Here is a 17,788-nt window from a genome sequence, read left to right as displayed (position 1 = left end):
TTGCCTTCTTCCTGGGGATCTGCCATGTTTTAATCCAGGTCCATTGAACCAATCCACAGTTGTATGCTGATGGGGATTTTGCATAACATATTCTGATGGCGCAACCATGTGCATGTATCAATTTTCCCAAACACACATATCCTGTAACACATCAAATGTTCCACGTCTGTTCCAGGGCTTCCCAGCACGGTCACCCTTAAACAAGTGTTGCAATCACTAGGGCTAAACCTCTCGTGATCTTTATTTCCCTTTCTTTTGATCAAACTTCACTATAATAACATTTAAATAGGAGTCGCAGAAAACATGAGCCAAGAACATCACTGGACGGCCCTTAATTCATTTAATTTTATTGGATTTATAGAGCGCTTTTCTCCAAAAGCGTTGAACAAAATTATCAAAAAAAGCAGTACAATGACATGATAAGTAGCATAAATAAAAACAGGAAAGGGAAAAGGCAAAAAGAATTAAGTGGAAAGAGAACATAAAAGATGAGCTTTCAGATTCGATTGAAAAATACGAAGAGATATAGCAGAATATAGAGAAAGAGGAAGAGAGTTCCAGTGTGTAGGAGCTAGAAGAACAAAGGAACGGAAACGAGAAGAAGCACATGGGGGTTTAGGAAGAGTAAGAAGAAATACATTCTGTGATCTGAGAGAGCGAGACGAAACATAGAACGAGAATAGAAATGAAAGCTAAGGCGGAGCCAGACCATGGATACATTTAAAGACAAGTGAGAGAAAATAATAGAGGAGGCATGATTCAAAGGGATACAATGAAATGGAGAGTAAGGGAGATGTACAAGAATAATTAGATGATAAAGAAAAAAGAAGGCGAATGGAGGAGTTATAAACTGAACGAAGGGGGAGAAGATGTGAGGCAGGGAGACCTAGCAAAAGGGATGAACAGTAATCAATGCGAGAAAAGATAAGAGAGAAGAGAAGATGTTTTGTAGCATGAAAAGAGAGATAGGGACGAGCATGATGAATGTTGAAGAGTGCATAACAACAAGAACAAGCAATAGAAGATATGTGGAGTGAGAAAGAGAGGAAAGGATCCAAAATAACACCCATGTTCCGCGCAGATGAGGAGAAAGGTAGTGAGATGGAGGAAAGGAGAGAGACGGAGGAGGAAAATTAGGAGGAATAGTTAAAGCAGGTAAAAACAGAACCTCAATCTTCGAAGGGCTGAGATGGAGAAAATGAGAAGACATTCAGTTATGAAAAGCGGAAAGACAATTTGATACAGTGGAGTGCAAAGCAGAATCAAAGGAAGACATGAAGACAAAGATCTGAGTGTCATCTACATACAGATGAAGCGAAAGAATGAAGGAAGAAATAAAAGCAGAGAGGGTAGGTGGTATAATGAAAGAAAAGGAGAGGATCAAGCACAGAGCCTTGAGGGACACCATATAGGAAAGGAAATGAGGAAGAGGAGTGTCTGGCCCAAGTGACAGAATAGGACTGTTGAGAAAGATAGGAGCGGAACCATTCAATGACAGACCAGAAATGCCCATGGTAGAAAGAGAAGATAAAAAAGAGAGTGATCAACAGTATCGAATGCTGCAGACAAGCAAAGAAGAATGAGAATAGAAGAACATTTAGAATGATGAGCAGATAGAAGAGAGTTAGACATGTAAACTAACAGTCTCTGTAGAATGAGAGGGACGAAAGCCAGATTGAAGAGGTTTAACAAGAGAGTTGGCACTTAGATAACGAGTTACCTGAGCATAAGCAGCCCACTCGCGGACTTTAGAAAGAAATAGCCCAACCGAAATAGGCTGAAAATTGGCAGAAATAGATGGGTCAAGATTAGGTTTTTTCAGGATAGGATGAATAAGTGCATGCTTAAAAGCGGCCGAAAAGTAGGAATTTGTAAAGGAAGAATTAATAAGAGTAGTAAGATCAGGAAGGAGATGAGAATTGACCTGAGGGATAAGAGAAAAGGCAAGAGAATCAGAAGAAGCAGTAGGAGGAGTACGGGCAAGAAGAGCAGAAGTATCAGCATCAGCAAGAGGTGAAAACGAGGTCAAATAGTGTGAAGATAGACTAGAAGAACGAGGCGAGATAGGAGTAGCAGAGGGAGTCAAGGCTGAGTGAAGATTTGCCACTTTGGATGTAAGATAGTTTGCAAAGTCAGAGGAAGAAAGAGATGAGAAGGCAGATGGATCGGGAGGTTTAGAAGACAAAATATTGTGAAGAAGTTGTTAAAGACGGCAAGGGTGATGGGAAGTGGGAAAGAGAAAGTGTACGTTCCAAGAAGTACGACTTTTGTTGCGGCAAGTAAAGCAGAATCAGAGAAAGAATGTAAATATGAAAGTGCGGCAAGGTCAGAAGTAGATCGAGAATGTTTCCATTTTTATTGCCGTTCATCTTCACGCAGGTGAGGTCAGGAGAAAGGAAGGGCTGAGGAGTTTTATGAGGAGGAGAAAAGGGGCACAGAGGAGAGACTGAAACAAGTACAAATAGCACAGAAGAGTCACTCAAATAAAATTTAAATATGTGTCACAGTAAACAACTGGAAGGCCCTTAGGTTTTGCAACAATACTTCCTTAACATGATCACAAACACATATGAACCCACTGCTGTGGTGCATCAGTCCATGCCATTCTCTTCTTTGACGCATCAGTACATTGAATGACGCTCGCTTTTATTTTCAAAGTATTTTTCCAAGGCAACATAGCTAAGTGTTACCAGCAACGGTAGGCATCTTGGTTAAGGCCAGCACTTTAGCCATTGTAGGAAATCCACGAGGAAGCCAGCCAGCAGGGGGCATTATAACAACAAGCAGAATATATTAGAATATGATTATAGAGTGGTGTCACAAAATATCACATCGACTAGGTTGGCTGAAATCCTTGCACTAGACTTCTGATTTTAAAGTTAACAAGCACGAGTAGTAGCTAATGTCCACCTTGCACATCAGCCAGACGACCAGTATATCAGCTGAATCTCCTGTGTGTCAGTCAGACTTTCTGTATGTCAGCCAGACTTCCTGTATATCAGCCAGACTTCCGGTATGTCGCACAGACTTCCTGGATGTCGGTCAGACTTCCTGTACGTCGGTCAGACTTCCTATATGCCAGCCAGATTTCTTGTATAGAGCCAGACTTCCTGCGCACCAACCAGACTTCCTGTTAACTCCTCTCTGCTCTTGTGTGCATTTGCAGAAATAAAATGAGCAAGGGTACCATATTAAATTGTCTGTTCATATAAAACCTTTAAAAGTGCATGGATAAGATCCTGGCTCTCATTGGCAGCAACTGGGTTTCTTTTCAGTTCTGCCTGGTATTTGCACCACATTGTTTTTCAGCCTGTCCTCGTGCTCTTTTAATGACCTAGGCGGAAGCAGAAAAAAAGAGTTAATCTATTTTTAAGGGTGTATAACATAGACATTATCAGGACTGCTGCTTGTGTGTTAGGCATATTAGCGTGCAGAGGATATTCCCTTATTTCTATATGTCCATGCACCGAACTGTCCCCATTCACACTCAGTCATGGGCGGGTGGGGGGCAGCAGCCCTTCCATAGCGCCTTCCCCATCACAGCCATCAATATTCATCAAGCATGGCAAAATGAACTATATGATCCTGCACCTTCAGATAGCAGGGCAGACAGGGCACCACACTGCACATCCCACCTCCTGTGTTGTTGTGACTGTGCATGGAGCCACCATGGAGTGTGTGAATGAATATTCTGTACAGTCTTAGAAGCCAAAGGCACAAACATAGCATGCAGGTTTCCGAAAAGATGGGAGCTCCTCGACTGAGAACTGATGGCCAAATAACCTTTTGGCTCTCATTCAGGACAAACTACCGCTATGCTTTAGCTCACTGTACCTTTCGCAGAGGAGAAATATCCATCTGCATGTACACAAGCACAGTTCAGCACCAAGATTCTAGGCAATTCTCCTCTGTGCAAGAGTACCAACAGACACAGGCTCATGCATTCCGCTGGAGTAATTATCACAAAAGCAGTGCCGATCATGAAGGCTTCAGTTGGCCAACCAATCACCAAAGAATACACAAGTATAGCAACATGTTGAGCGCCTGGACTGGCTTACAAGAAAAAGTACTCTTTCAGGCCTCTCACTGTCTTAGACATTAGATGCCTCGTCAAAGTTGGCTGTTGCAGAACTTCAGACAGGTGTTTGCACAATGCACTTCCCTCAGAGTAAACACCACTTCCGTATTCTGGATTAATGGAGCAAATTATCGAACGGTTTTGTTTCTATCTAGGCTGTACATACAGGACAGGTAGAATTACTTTATCATTATTAATGATAACATACATATTGTTATCTTAATTATGGGCCTCATAACGAGTGTGCCAGTCCGGTAACAACGATGCCAGTAAGCGCACGAGCACCATTGTTCCCGGACCGGCACACTGCGAGTTCTGTGGTCTTACCTAGCGGGCGGGACGGCACCCGACTGCAGACTTTGAAGGAAGCACAGCACTGTTGCACACGGTGCCAGTGCTTCCATGCTACGGATTCCCATTGAGTCCTCTGGGACTCAAAGGGAATGCGGAGTAACATTATCCGACGCCTGACTTCACGGACCGCTGGGGCTGTATTGCCCTGGTTATTCCATGTAGCCAGGAGCCGGCAGCCAGCCAGTCTTACCTGCACGGTTACCGCTGAGGTTGTAATGAGGCCCTATCTCTGCATGTGGTCAACTATTATGTGACAAAGCATAAGTGCGTGTGTTGATATTACAATACTCTACCTTTATTCCTGCTTCAATAAGTCGACCCTTTTAATCCAGTGGTCGAAGTGGGCAGGAGCATTTGGGAGCGTTGCTCCTCTACTTAAAAAAGAAAAAAGGTTTGCTGTTTTATTTTAAAAAGAAACCGTTCCGGAATAGTTTAGCTTTAAAATAAAAGTGTAGGAAGAAGTTTAAACATGCACTGCAGTGCAGCTCACTGAACAGTCCCTTAAACAGCAGGTATGTTTGTTTGGGGGTTTGGATTGTGCGTGGGAGGGGGCGTAGCGGTGGGGTTTGGTTGGCGCGGGGGATGTCAGCAGGGAACATAGTTCCACTACTTCTTTTCGTACACTTTGACCACTGTGTTTATCCCACTGTGAGTATGAACAAGTGAGGGTCTAGTGTTTTGATGCAGAAATATCCAACTCTGACTCATACTGACCCTCCCATTCTCTTGCTTCACGATTAACGCCTGCTCAAGAGCAGGGGCTTGCATCGAATTCGTGTGGTGTTCACATTACTCGCTTCAGTCAGTGGCAAAATGATTCACATGTTGCTGTTTGAAAGGCTCAAATTACTTTTAATTTGTTTATTTGGATTCATTTATTATCAAACCTGAAATCCTCTAAAACCTTCCTGCCATGAAACTTTCTTAATGGAGCAATGTATGGAATTACTTTAAGGTATTTTTTTTTCTTCTAATTTGCACATCTAAACAATGTGTACTGTTGCACTTTAACATTGAAAAACACTTGCTTTGTGGACTTTTGCGCAATGTGCAACTTTTTTCTACTCTGCACTTTCTGTACATCATAGGTCGTGAAACAAGATAGAAAGAAAAAGTGATTACATTATTTCAGCCCTAAAGTACAGTGGATAGCATCTTTTTTAGTGTTTTAACTAAACACTAAGGGCCTCATTACAAGTCAGGCGATAAGGGGTGAACGGCGCCGGTAAAGGTGCCGGCGCCGTCAACCCTGTATCGCCTGATTACGAGGTCCCCTCGCGGGACCCGGTCTGCACGTCTGGTTTTACCAGACATGCAAAACGGGTCCCGCGAGGGAAAGAGGGAGCAAACAACGGGCCGCTCGTAATCGGCCCGTTGTTTTCTCCCTCTCCCTTTCCCTTTCAGCGCTATGGGGGCTGAAATGGGAATGGGGAAGGCCCGGATCTGGGTTCCCAGAGGGAGGAATTACCGGGCCCTCCGAACTCGGAATGGCCCGGTAATTCCTCATTCTGGGAACCCGGACCCGATTTTGGCGGCAGCCATGCCGCCAATAGCGGCATGGCTACTGCCAAAATCGTAATGAGGCCCTAACACTGGTAAAAAAATGATGCCCACCCACTGTACTTCAGTGTTAAAAGAATTCAATCAAACCGGATTCACGGTATATAGGGATTAATATAAATTCATTGAGGGCCTTATTACAAGTTTGGCAGTATTTTGATGTTAAATCCACCGAAAGACAGTGAACGGAATTACTGTTACTGCCACGTGGTCATGCTGATTTATGACAGGATTACAAGTCGTGGTAAGCGGTGTAAGTCCCCATTTTTAGAAGACCATACGACTCCATGTCGATTTCAGCAGTATTTTCCGTCTGCAGTAATTCTGCTGATTTAGCAATTTGTTGGCAGTACTGTTGGCAGTACTGTGGAGGATCTACCTGCAGCATTTTGCTGGAGGAAAATCATCCACCTTATCACCAACATTGTAGTACGTGATGTAGTAATACAGCGGCAATGCAATAGTAATGGGGTTACCACTGCATTACCACAATTTTTTCCTGCACCGCTGTACTCATAATGAGGAACTCAATACAAGTTTGGCAGTAGTTTGGTGGTATTTCATCCCCCTCCTTTACTGTCCTCCCCTCATTCTCTGTCGTGTAGTGTGCCTCATGGCTATGCATTGTCCCGGTTGTTTAACTTCTATGTTCAGCTTCTGGTGGGTCTCACCCGCTCTCATGGCTTCCGGTGCTATTCGTATGCCAATGACACTCTGTTTAGGTCTGTTTAAACTGACAGGTCTGTTTAGACCTTGACCTGGCTGAGGTGTCGTCGTGCTTTTGTGGGTGCCTGGTCGCCATGACGGGCTGAATGGACAACAATTGGCTGACCCTTAACCTGGACAAGACAGAGATTCTGGTGGTGGGGTCTGTTCCTGATTCTGCATTTTGGACTTTTTCTTTCTGGCCGTCATCTCCCCCACTTTCCTATCCCGTTGATTTTGGTAAAAAATCTGGGTATATGTCAATCTTCTTCACTGTCGATGGCTTGCCAGGTTAGCGCAATCTGTAAGACGGGTCACTTCTTTCTGAAGGTGCTTCACAGGGTTCTGCCATTCTTCCCAATTTCTTTGCGCCCTTTGGTGGAGGTCACGCTAGTTACTAGTTGTATAGACTATTGTAACGCTCTATTTCTTGCCCAGTCTGTGGGTCTGATACATTGGCTGCAGCGCTTGCAGAATCCCGCAGCGCGGGTTGCTACTTCTTCTTCTTACGGTGTTCACATCAACCCACTGTTGGGTTCACTCCACTGGCTCCTGGTGACTAAAAGGGTCTAGTTCACTGTGCTTATTATAATTGGGGACTGACTTTCTTTGAGATAGGTTTGTGCCCTACACTCTGGGACATTCTCTTTGCTCTGAGAGTGCCCTTCCTAAATTTCGCCTTGTTCGGGTGGGCGGCCATGCCTGTCCCGTCACGGTTGGCAATCTGTGGAACAGCTTTCCCACTGCACTTAGGAACATCGAGAATCATATGTTGTTCCATCGATCTGTAAAAACATTGCTAATCAGGGTCATGTTGGCAGGGTTACTTCATCTGAGACCTAGCATCAAAGATGCCCCCTGGGGTGAATGCGCATAGTACAAATGCTGCTAACAAAATTGATTAATGTTACCGCCACTTGGTCCTGTGGGTTTACCACAGGTTTTTAATTTCAGCATGCCGGTATAAATCCCCATTTTTGGAGACCATAGGACTCCATGAGATTTTGACAGAACTACTGCTGGTGGTAGTTCTGACACTATAATTCCTACGAAAATTGGTGGTAGGGTGTCACATTTACCTCCAGGTTGTTGGTGTTTATAAGGTTTTTTTTCTCACAAGCCTACCTTCTTTCCTTTGAATTGGGACCGCAATATGTTTCAGTATTGCTTTTGAGTTTGCACTCATTACCCTTTCACCCATTCGTTTGTTTGGCTTTTCTTGTCGGTCACAGTTTCAAAGGTTATTTTAATATTACTTTTTATTTAAGCCTTTATTATATGAATATAATGATTTGTCTGTTCATCCTGATTCATACTTTAAAAAAACATTTGTAAAGACTGAAATAACTCTTTCTCAGCAAGTTGTGTTATTCTTTTGATCATGTTTAATTTCAGTGAATGTATAGAGCCTGGAAAAAAACTTGCCAAAATGGTATCTTCGTATAAACATGAGAAAAATGTTCAAAACACAGGCCTCATTACCAGTTGGGTGGTATTGCGGCAATAAATCCACTGGAATACCGCCCAATGGAATTACCGTTACAGCCACTTGTTCTGGCAGATTTACCGATGGATTACAAGTGGTGGCGGTGGTGTTAGTCCCCATTCATATGGAGTCCATAGAACTCATTGGGGATTTTGGCAGGATTACCATTGGCAAAATGACCGCTGCAGTAATTCTGCCAATTCTGCCAATTTTTCAGCGGAAGGTGGGGGGATTTACCTCCAGCATGATTCTGGAGTTAAATCTCCCACTCCAAGGCCAAAATCGTATTATGGCGTAGCGGGAAAGGTCTCGGTAATTCTGTTGCTGACACTTTTCTTCTGCGCCGCCATACACGTACAGTCTTGTGGAGATGAGGCAAGATGGGAAACAGAGGAGATAAGGTGAGATTTAAGGAAGGGAATAAGAAACTGTGATATTTAGCTGAATGGCGCTGTTACTCTGCAGTTTCTGGGTTAGTTGGAGGGTAGAAGCAGAGCAAGATAGTGTATGTTTTTTGAGTGAGTAAGATAAAATGTATAGTGTAGCACTTGTTGGAATGCACATACAGCGTCCAAGCCAGGCGAAAAGGTTCAGGCTGAGAAAACTTGTTTAGCACACATTATTATGGAAACAGATTGAGGTTGGCGGAGCAAAGGGAGCATATAGTGTTTTAGTTAGGTCTGATACATATTAAACACTCACATATAGCAACAGAGACACTCCCACCCTCCCAACCTAGGAGCAGGAGATCCAGGTCCAGGTTCTGCCTCTTCTGGAGAAGCGGGCCCCCCACACGAAGCCCTGGCCACCCCCGAGGCATTTAGGTAAGCGCCAATGTCGGATGCGCTTTTCTACAAAAATCAATCTTTTCACTGCAGCACCCTTATCTGCAGAACCGCTACGAAGTGAATGCTGAATAACCCGCCCTGACGAGATTTCGAGCGAATATCACTGCCGCAGCACCCTAAAGCCATCAAGGTACACGAGGTACCTGATTACTCCAAGATGGCCGCCCACTCGCCAGTGTCTACCTCTAGTGCCTAAACTGACCCATGCACTAGGCTCTGATAGGCTGCCTTTGCCTGCTTTGACCAGATTGGTCGCCGGCAGGCGGAGCCGGCCCACCTTCGTCCAAGGCCCACCGAGACAAGGCTGGAGCCTGTTTCATGCCTGTTTGTTGCCTGTGTCTGCCGTTTGCCAGACCCCCTGCCAGGTAACTGCTAAACCTTTCTTAAACACCATCATTAAGGCATATGACTCTTGTCTCTCCGTCCATCATCACTACGCCTCGCTCTTGGTACACTAGAAACGACAGACAGTGCGCCACAACCCTGCCTGTGCCCTGGTTGCTCAAAGTGTTTCTAGATGACCCTTTTCTGCTGTTTACAGTAATCGACCTCACTCTACGATCCTGTATGTCACTGCACCCCTTTCACTGAACCTCATTTTGCTTTTTGGTGCTTTACACTGCACTGCCCAGTATCACTAGTGTCGTATTCTCCGGTGTTCTCACTTGTGTACTCCATTCACGAGTGTTTTAGGTCTCTTTACTAAACTCGAATCTAGAAGTTAGTTTGTTTTGATTATTCTCATTGCATCTCCACAATTTATACGCTCATGTTAGCTCATTGTACTCCTTGTCAATTCTATCCAGTCATTAGTATTCTAGGTCTCTGTGCTAAAGTCGAATCTAGATGCTAGTTTGTTTGAATATCCTCATTGTATCCCTACAACTTAAATGCACTAAAATGTACTAAAATGCTAGCTCACTGTACCTTCCTGTCATTAACGACTCAGGGACATCACTGAAGTACCTAAAACCAAACCTGATACTCCAGGGTATGGCGCGCTATACAAATAATAAACTAAACTAATAAACTAAACTAAACCTAATATCGAGACGCCAGCTCATAGTATGCTCCTGGCATAGTCAGAAACTGCCCCCCACTCGCCTCAATAAAGTCACCTTGACCCTAATAGCCATATCCATTATAATGGCCTTTACTCTCAAAACCAGCCCTCCCAAAGATAGAAATCTGAGACTCAGATCCAGACTACCTAGTATCTATGAACCTGTAGGAAACCATCAGAATAACGCCAACAGACGTACTATTACCCAATCAAAAAACCTGCACCGTTCAGTCAAGCAATCTACTCACACCAGTGATCAAACCTCTACTATAACTTGCACAACTATAGATACCTCACCAATTCAAATTTGTCAAACTAGCAAACCCAATAGCTCCCTAACACTACTAGGATCTCTTATTAATGCGAGATCTGTGGTGGTCCATGCTGCAGAAATTGCGGACATCCTAAATAATAATAATTTGGATCTATTGGTCATAACTGAGACTTGGCTTCACGAGGCTGCTGGACCAACACTAATGTTAGCAGTGCCCGATAAATACCAAATTATCAGAGCTGACAGGCTAAATGCCAGAGGCGGCGGACTAGCTATCATCTGCAAATCTACCCACCCCATCAGACTTGCCACTTCAGTCTCCTACTCATCTTGTGAAGTACTCACAGCCAAAATGTCCCTCTCCAACAACCGCACGCTCTCAATCCACTTAATATATAGACCCCCAAGGCCTCTAGACACCTTTGAAGACAATTTAACCAGCCTAATAGCCAACAACATCAAAGAGCACTCCCAAACCCTACTACTGGGAGACTTTAACCTCGGCTTTAATGAAATTGACAATAAACACGCTGAGTCTGTCGCAGCCCTGCTCAAGGACCACAGCCTTGATCAAAAAGTCCTCTCAACCACCCACATTAAAGGAAGGACCCTTGATTGGGTATTGGAACTGAATTGCAACATCAATATCACCGATATTGCTCCACAAACATGGACAGATCACTCTCTAATAACCTTCTCTGCCACACTAGATTTCCTTAGCCCCAAAATCAACAACATGGTTCCCCCTCTCCCGACCAGAAGTAAGAAGGACATGACTGCTGAAAACATTATACCTCTCCTCCTCCCAGCCATATCAGGATTGGAAAGTAACAGCCCGGACACCCTGGTAAACACTTTCAATGATGCTATGACCAAAGTATTAGACACAGTTGCTCCAGCCAAACTACGCAAAGCAAAACAGGAAGCCCACTTAAATGCCTGGTTTACACCCCACCTCAAATCTCTGAGATTACAGAAAAGAAAGCTCCAATCCATCTGGCGCCACTCACCCATTGAACACAACAAAAACAACCTAACTGAATTTGCCAAATCTTACAAAAAAGAAATTATCAAAACCAAGAAAAACACCTTTAATGACAGAATCACAAAAGCCAACTCTAATACTAAAGAGCTCTTCGCCATCCTCCGCGAAATGGAATCCCCTATTCAACCAATAGACAATGCCCCTAAAAATAAAGCTTGGTGCACAAACATACAAAATGCCCTTGCTAACAAAATTTCCTCGCTTCAATGTAAAATTGCTAAAAAAAAAGGCCGCACTGCCACCACCAGACCAACAAACACCCAATCTCAGAAGAACAAGACTATTGCACCATTTAGATTCAAGCCCATCTCCATAATTGACACAGAAAAAATAATACTCTCCCTCAAACCCTCAAATTGTAAGGGCGACTCCTGCCCAGCACAATTAATAAAAGACGCAGCTAGGGATCTAGCTCCCTTCATTTCCAAGCTCATAAACTCTTCCTTTAAATCCAACACAGTACCCACCAGCCTCAAAGAATCATGTGTCCTACCACTACTGAAAAAACAAACCCTGGACCCCACTATCCCCACCAATTATAGACCTATCACCACAGTGCCTTTTCTACTTAAAATCCTAGACAGAGCTGCCTACATTCAAATTCAGGATTACCTAGAAGCTAACCACTGGCTTGGCTCATGGCAATCTGGCTTCCGTCCACTTCATGGCATGGAAACAGCTCTGCTAGACCTCAAGACCCAAATTGAGGAACTTAAGGATAATGGGAAAACAGCTCTGCTCCTCTTACTGGACTTGTCGGCTGCCTTCGACTTGGTGGACCATGCAGTTTTATGCAACCACCTCGAAACGGCTGCCAACTTCACCGGAGATGCCATAGCCTGGGTTCAATCCTTCTTAGCAAATCGCACCATGCAAGTCTTCTCCACCTCCGACTCAGCCGACCCTATCTATATAACCTGTGGTGTCCCGCAAGGATCCTGTGTCTCCCCCACCATGTACAATATCTTCACCAAGCCTTTGTTTGACAAGTTGGACAGACTGGGTGTTATCTACACAAACTACGCAGATGACACCCAGATCCTCATACCCCTTTCAGGTGACTACGAGACAGACTCAGCCTTAGTGAACAAAATGTACACCCTCATTCAGGCATGGATGGCCTCACATGGCCTCTGCCTGAACGACGACAAAACAGAGCTACTAATCCTAGGCTCTGAAGCCAACATCTAAAATCTATGCCCAAACTACACATCCTTCAACATTGATAATAACCCTATCAAGGTGATTTCTGTGGTTAAAACCCTTGGATTCTATCTGGACTCCTCCCTCACTCTCAAGAAGCAGGTCAACTCCCTCACCTCATCCACCACCTACACTTGCAAACTCATCTGCGCATCTAGACCATACTTTTCGAGTGCCAACTGCATCACATTAGCTAACGCCCTTTTCATGTCTAGGCTAAACTACTGCAATGCCCTGTACTCTGGAAGCAATAAATACATCACAGACAAACTTCAAAGACTACAGAACAATGCCCTGAGAGCGGCACTAAATATCCCCTTTAGAGAGCACATCACTAACTGCAGGAAAGAGGCTAACTGGCTAAAAATATCGGACAGAATTCTACTCAAAACAGCTTCCCTCACATCAAAATGCCCCAACAACTTAACCCCTGCATCTAATGGAAAATATCAATAGGAAAATTCCACGTGGCCCACAAGATCCACCAACACCTTTAAACTAGAGACTCCAAGGTTTAAACGATCCACTGCGGGAGGAACTAGCGTTCCCGTCAAAGCAACGTGGATGCCACCGGAGTTGTGAAATTACCAGCACCCAGCAATGGGCAGTTACCGGGGAATTCCAGCCCTGGTAGACCCAGTAATTGCCCATTGCCGGGTGCCGGTAATTATTACAAGCCATTCCCATTTGAGACTCATAGGGCTCAATCGGAATGGGGAGGACGGATGCACTGGCACCATTAATAACGGTGCCGGTGCATCCGTCATGGTCTGCGAGCGGGTGCCGATCCGCCTTCCACAGACTCGTAGTTTGCCGGTCCGGTAACAATGGTACCAGTAAGCTTACCGGCAGACTGGCAAACTCATAATGAGGACCTAAGTGTCTCATCCTATCAAGTAGAAGTGAATGGTCCACCAAGTCAAAGGCGGATGACAGGTCAAGAAGGACCAAGAGGGGAAGTTTGCCCTACTCAGCTGTTTTAGTTAGATTTGTGTGCAGATCAATCAAAGCTGTTTCCATGCCATGTGTGGCACAGAATCTGGACTGACGGGCACTGAGTAGGCCGTGATGATCAATGTGATCTTAGAGCTGTAAGCAATCCTATCCAGTATCTTTAGCAGAAACAGGACGTTTGTAATGGGACGGTAATTATCAACAATGCTGGGGTGCAACGTAGGCTTTTCTAAGATTGGTGTTTTCCAGACTTCCTTCAGGCTGGAAGCAATAATGGGTGTATTGAATGAGGACTTAACCATTTTTGACAAAAGAGGAGCAAGAGGGTGAATGGAGTCTTGAACAAGACTCGAAGGACAAATATCTGAGGCACATGTTGTGGGATTGAGTTCATTATGGACAGAATAGAATGCAGGCCCTGATGTGGAGCCAAGGCTCTGATTAGTTATGTTCCAAAAAACAAATGCACTTTCCCATTCCCCAGGAGAGAAGCCAAGGTCAGAGTCACTCTGAATGAACAGATAAACGCTAATTGTATCCAGCTGAAGGGATGAGCAGGGTGGGAATGGAATGTTAGCTGTTAGGAGAGCTGGTAGGGATGCACCCTTTAAAGGGCAAATTCATGAGGATAGGGCATAAGGTTTTGTGATGCCAACGAGCAAGAAGAAGATTTAGCACACTACTGCCCTCACCCAAAAGTGGACATCCCATTTGAATTACCAAGTACACATACCATCAGAGATAAATAACTCCATGAAATCCAAACTCAAGAGCAGTGTCTTGGTCACGTCATTACTGGGCACCTGGGGTTTGAAGGAGATAAGGGGGGGAGTTGTGTCTTGGACATTCTGTGATGTAACACAGGAGAAGCAGAGGTGATGGCAATACATTTAGTGCAAGGTAGGGAGGCAATTTGTGTGCGCCACGGTGTCGGGTATAATAAGAAGGCCTATTGTCTATTAATGCAGAGTTGGCCTCACCAGTTTACTTTGATTGTGTCTGGGCTGGAGGGGTGCACATTACTGACGGTTACGATTTATAAATTTATCAATACGTTAAAAACACCAAGCCCGTTCCTGGATTTAATAGTGACGATGTAGTAAACCACATTTATAGGGGAGTGGGTTTTGATAAGATGTGGCCAATTGGTCCAGAGACTATAGGGGACATTAGCATGTCATATAGGTAGCAGCCAATGAGGGTGGAGGAATTATGGTGTAACTCAGTATTATATTAGTATTGTTAATTATGGCTTATCAGCCTATAAAAGATCTAACCCTGTCAAAAATTGGAAAGCTCTGTGTTAGTGTGGTTCTACGAAACCATCTGAGACCTTTTTGCAATAAACCTTGTTTTCCCTTGAAAAGAGATGCAGTGCTTATTTGGCTTCTTGGATTATTTTTCCGTTCGGTTTTTGGGTTACTTTCACTTCACATTGCTTCAAACCACCTCTTGGAACTAAGAAAGAAGGAATCATTAGAACCGATAATGAACACAAGGAGCATCAGAAACAAGATTGGCATAAAGAGGAAGATGGGCAGATGAATAAGAAGCAATGCTTTTATTTCTGTATTTTAGATTTGTATTTGTTTTTTTATAGCACATGCCTAGCTACGAGGCACCAGAGCACTGTACATAATGCTGAGGGTAACATATGAGGTCAGTAGAGGTACCAATGTTTGGAATGGGATTTTCCAGTCAGGGTGGGGATGTGATGGAGGATCGCACAGAACCTGAGTTTCACCAAGGCATCAACTGAAGATTACACTCTCCGGCTCCTTCCTGCACTGCAAGGATTGTGGTGAAGACCTGATTCCCACCAAGATCATGTTCCATTGGGCAGGGGTGTAGCAAGTGAAGGACTGTTTCATGATTTTTTTCCTTTTGTGCCAATTTCATCTAGAGCCAAGCAATGGCCGGGCTCCTGGATGAGTGCAAATATGATAGGATATGATATGATATGGCATTTATAACGCACCTATACCCAAGTGTTTAAAGGCGCGACGAGGCAAGGGAGGGGAAACAGAGGGAAGACAGAGACAACGATCCGACTAGGCCTGGTGACATTTGAGATTGCGCAAGTGCAGGAGAGCGATGGAGGGGAAATGTGCGGGGGGAAGAGGGAGGGGGCAGTGCAGTACATAGGATAACAATAAAATAAATAAAGACAATATATACAAGTGCAGCCAGCTGGTGGCAAGCGCAAGGGTAAGTACAGACATCAGGTGTCACGTGCTAGTATGGGCTGTATGGATACAGAAACAGTCCCTGAGTGCAAGGGTTGCCAGGGGGGCAGTGCAGGTATGCAACTGGTGGTGAGGGGACCTGGGCCCGAGATTAGAGGGTAGCCAGGTAACCAGTGCAGTTTCAGATTCAGCAAGGAGATTAGCAGGGGAGAGGAAGAGAGAAAGCAGAAGCACAGAAGAAGGTCTTGAGGTGCTTCCAGAACCAGAGATGGTTCTCCTCCAGTTTCTGAGAGGCAGGGAGGCTGTTCCAGAGGGAGGCCCCAGCAGAAGTAAGAGATCTACCACCAGCTCGCCGCTTTGGGAAGCGACTAACGCTGAGGGAGTTGGAGGCCTTGTGGACAATGCAGAGTGGTTTGAACTTAATCATCGCAACAAGTTTTGCAGTCCTGTTTTGGGTGAGTTGCAGAGGGTGGAGAGTAGAAGCAGGGAGATTTAGGAAGAGGCTATTGCATTAGTCCAGCCTAGAGAGAACCAGAGTTCTGGAGACATTGAGAGGAAGGGAAGAATACCTCAGAGGAGGTGCAGCTGGCAGTGTGACTTCTTAGAGACGTCAGAGATGTGAGGCGAGAAGGAAAGTGTTGAGTTGAAGATGACCCTGAGGTTTCTGGCCTCACAGGTGGGAGCAGGAAGAGGGCCAAAAGAGGCTGGCCAGAGACTGACAGGAAAGGAGGGAGCAGGTGTGCCGATGCGGTGAATCCCAGTCTTACTGGCATTAAGGGCAGAGATCATTGACGGCACACCACTGCGGGATGGCGGATAGATAGTCAGAGATGAGAGAAGGAGAAGAGGTTGCAGAAGGGAGCCTGAAAATGAGTTGAGTGCCATCTGCATAGCACTGAAAGTGGGGGCAGAGAGCAGCAATGCGGTGGGCAAGAAGTGCCAAGTATTGGTTGAACAGACAGGGAGAGAGGTTAGACCCCTGCAGAACACCACAGGTAGAGATAGAGATAGAGGAAAGGAAGTACCCAAGTTGGACCTGGGAGGGTCAATCGGAGAGGAAGGAGGTCAGCCAAGCCAGGGCCTGATCAGTGATACCCAGGTTATCATGGAGATGGTTCAGCAGGATGGCATGGTTGGCCGTATCGAAGGCAGAAGAGAGATCGAGTAAGATGAGGACACAGGAGGGTGTTGGAATCGAGGTTGGAGATCAGGTCTTCACAGATGTTCAGAAGAGCAGTTTCCATGTTTCTGGCAGCTCTGAAGCCAGACAAATGGTCATGGAGACAACCAATAGATTCAGAGTGAAGATTTAGCTGGGAGATGGCCAGCTTTTCCAGGAGTTTGCCCAGGAAAGGAGTGATGGAGATTGGATGGTAGTTAGCCAGGCAGGAAGGGTCGGCAGAGTGTTTCTTAAGAAGAGGGTGCACAAGGGAGTGCTTCAGGGGTGAGTGGAAGGCTCCAGTGGGAAAGGAGAGGTTGCAGCCAGAGCTGGAGCCAGGGTGTCAATGTGGTCCTTGATGGTTTTGGAGGGGTGAACCTGTTTTGTTTTCATAGATCAGACTTGTCTAGAAACCTCATCTGATGAGAAAAGGGGAAAGACAGAGAAGGGGGGAGTAGAGGTGGCCGAAGAAGGGGCAGAGGAGGAGCAGGGAGTAAATGGAGGAGGGAGAAAGGAAGAGAGAGAGAGGACAGGATGACCTGAGTTTTAGAGATGAAATGAGAAGCCAGGGCCACGCAGATGGCCTGGGAGGGGACAGAAGAGGTAGAGACTGCAGCAGGATTGGCCTGCTCCTTATAGATTTTAAAGAGTTTGGCCGAGTTGTTAGATGCCGCAGAGACGCGGGCTTGGATGTGGGCTCTCTTCTCGGTGCAAACAGAGAGGTGGTATTGCCTTTGGAGCAGGCGGCAGACCAGTTTGTCAGAGGATGTACAGGAAGCATGCCATTTCCTCTCAGCCACCCTGCACTTGCGTTTAATGATGACAAGGTCTGAGTCGTTCCAAGAGTTGCACTTGGCTTTGGGCTTCAAGCAG

At 45.2% G+C, this 17,788-nt stretch overlaps 1 protein-coding gene across 3 annotated transcripts in view; it reads right to left on the bottom strand.

Moving 5' to 3' along the window:
* Positions 1 to 327: 327 nt before the first annotated feature.
* Positions 328 to 17,788, bottom strand: part of RAB44 (RAB44, member RAS oncogene family) — a 353,899-nt gene continuing 336,438 nt past the window's right edge. For 2 of the 3 annotated variants that reach the window (XM_069633560.1, XM_069633562.1), the window contains exon 16: positions 328 to 3,334. In XM_069633560.1, coding sequence (XP_069489661.1) covers positions 3,247 to 3,334 — 88 coding nt within the window. In that variant the 3' untranslated portion in view covers positions 328 to 3,246. The other variant, XM_069633561.1, reaches the window with a different exon arrangement.

The sequence above is a fragment of the Ambystoma mexicanum genome, chromosome 13, assembly GCF_040938575.1.
Source record: "Ambystoma mexicanum isolate Mex_15411 chromosome 13, UKY_AmexF1_1, whole genome shotgun sequence".
NCBI classification, from domain to species: domain Eukaryota; kingdom Metazoa; phylum Chordata; class Amphibia; order Caudata; family Ambystomatidae; genus Ambystoma; species Ambystoma mexicanum.
This window is presented reverse-complemented; position numbering and strand designations above follow the sequence as displayed.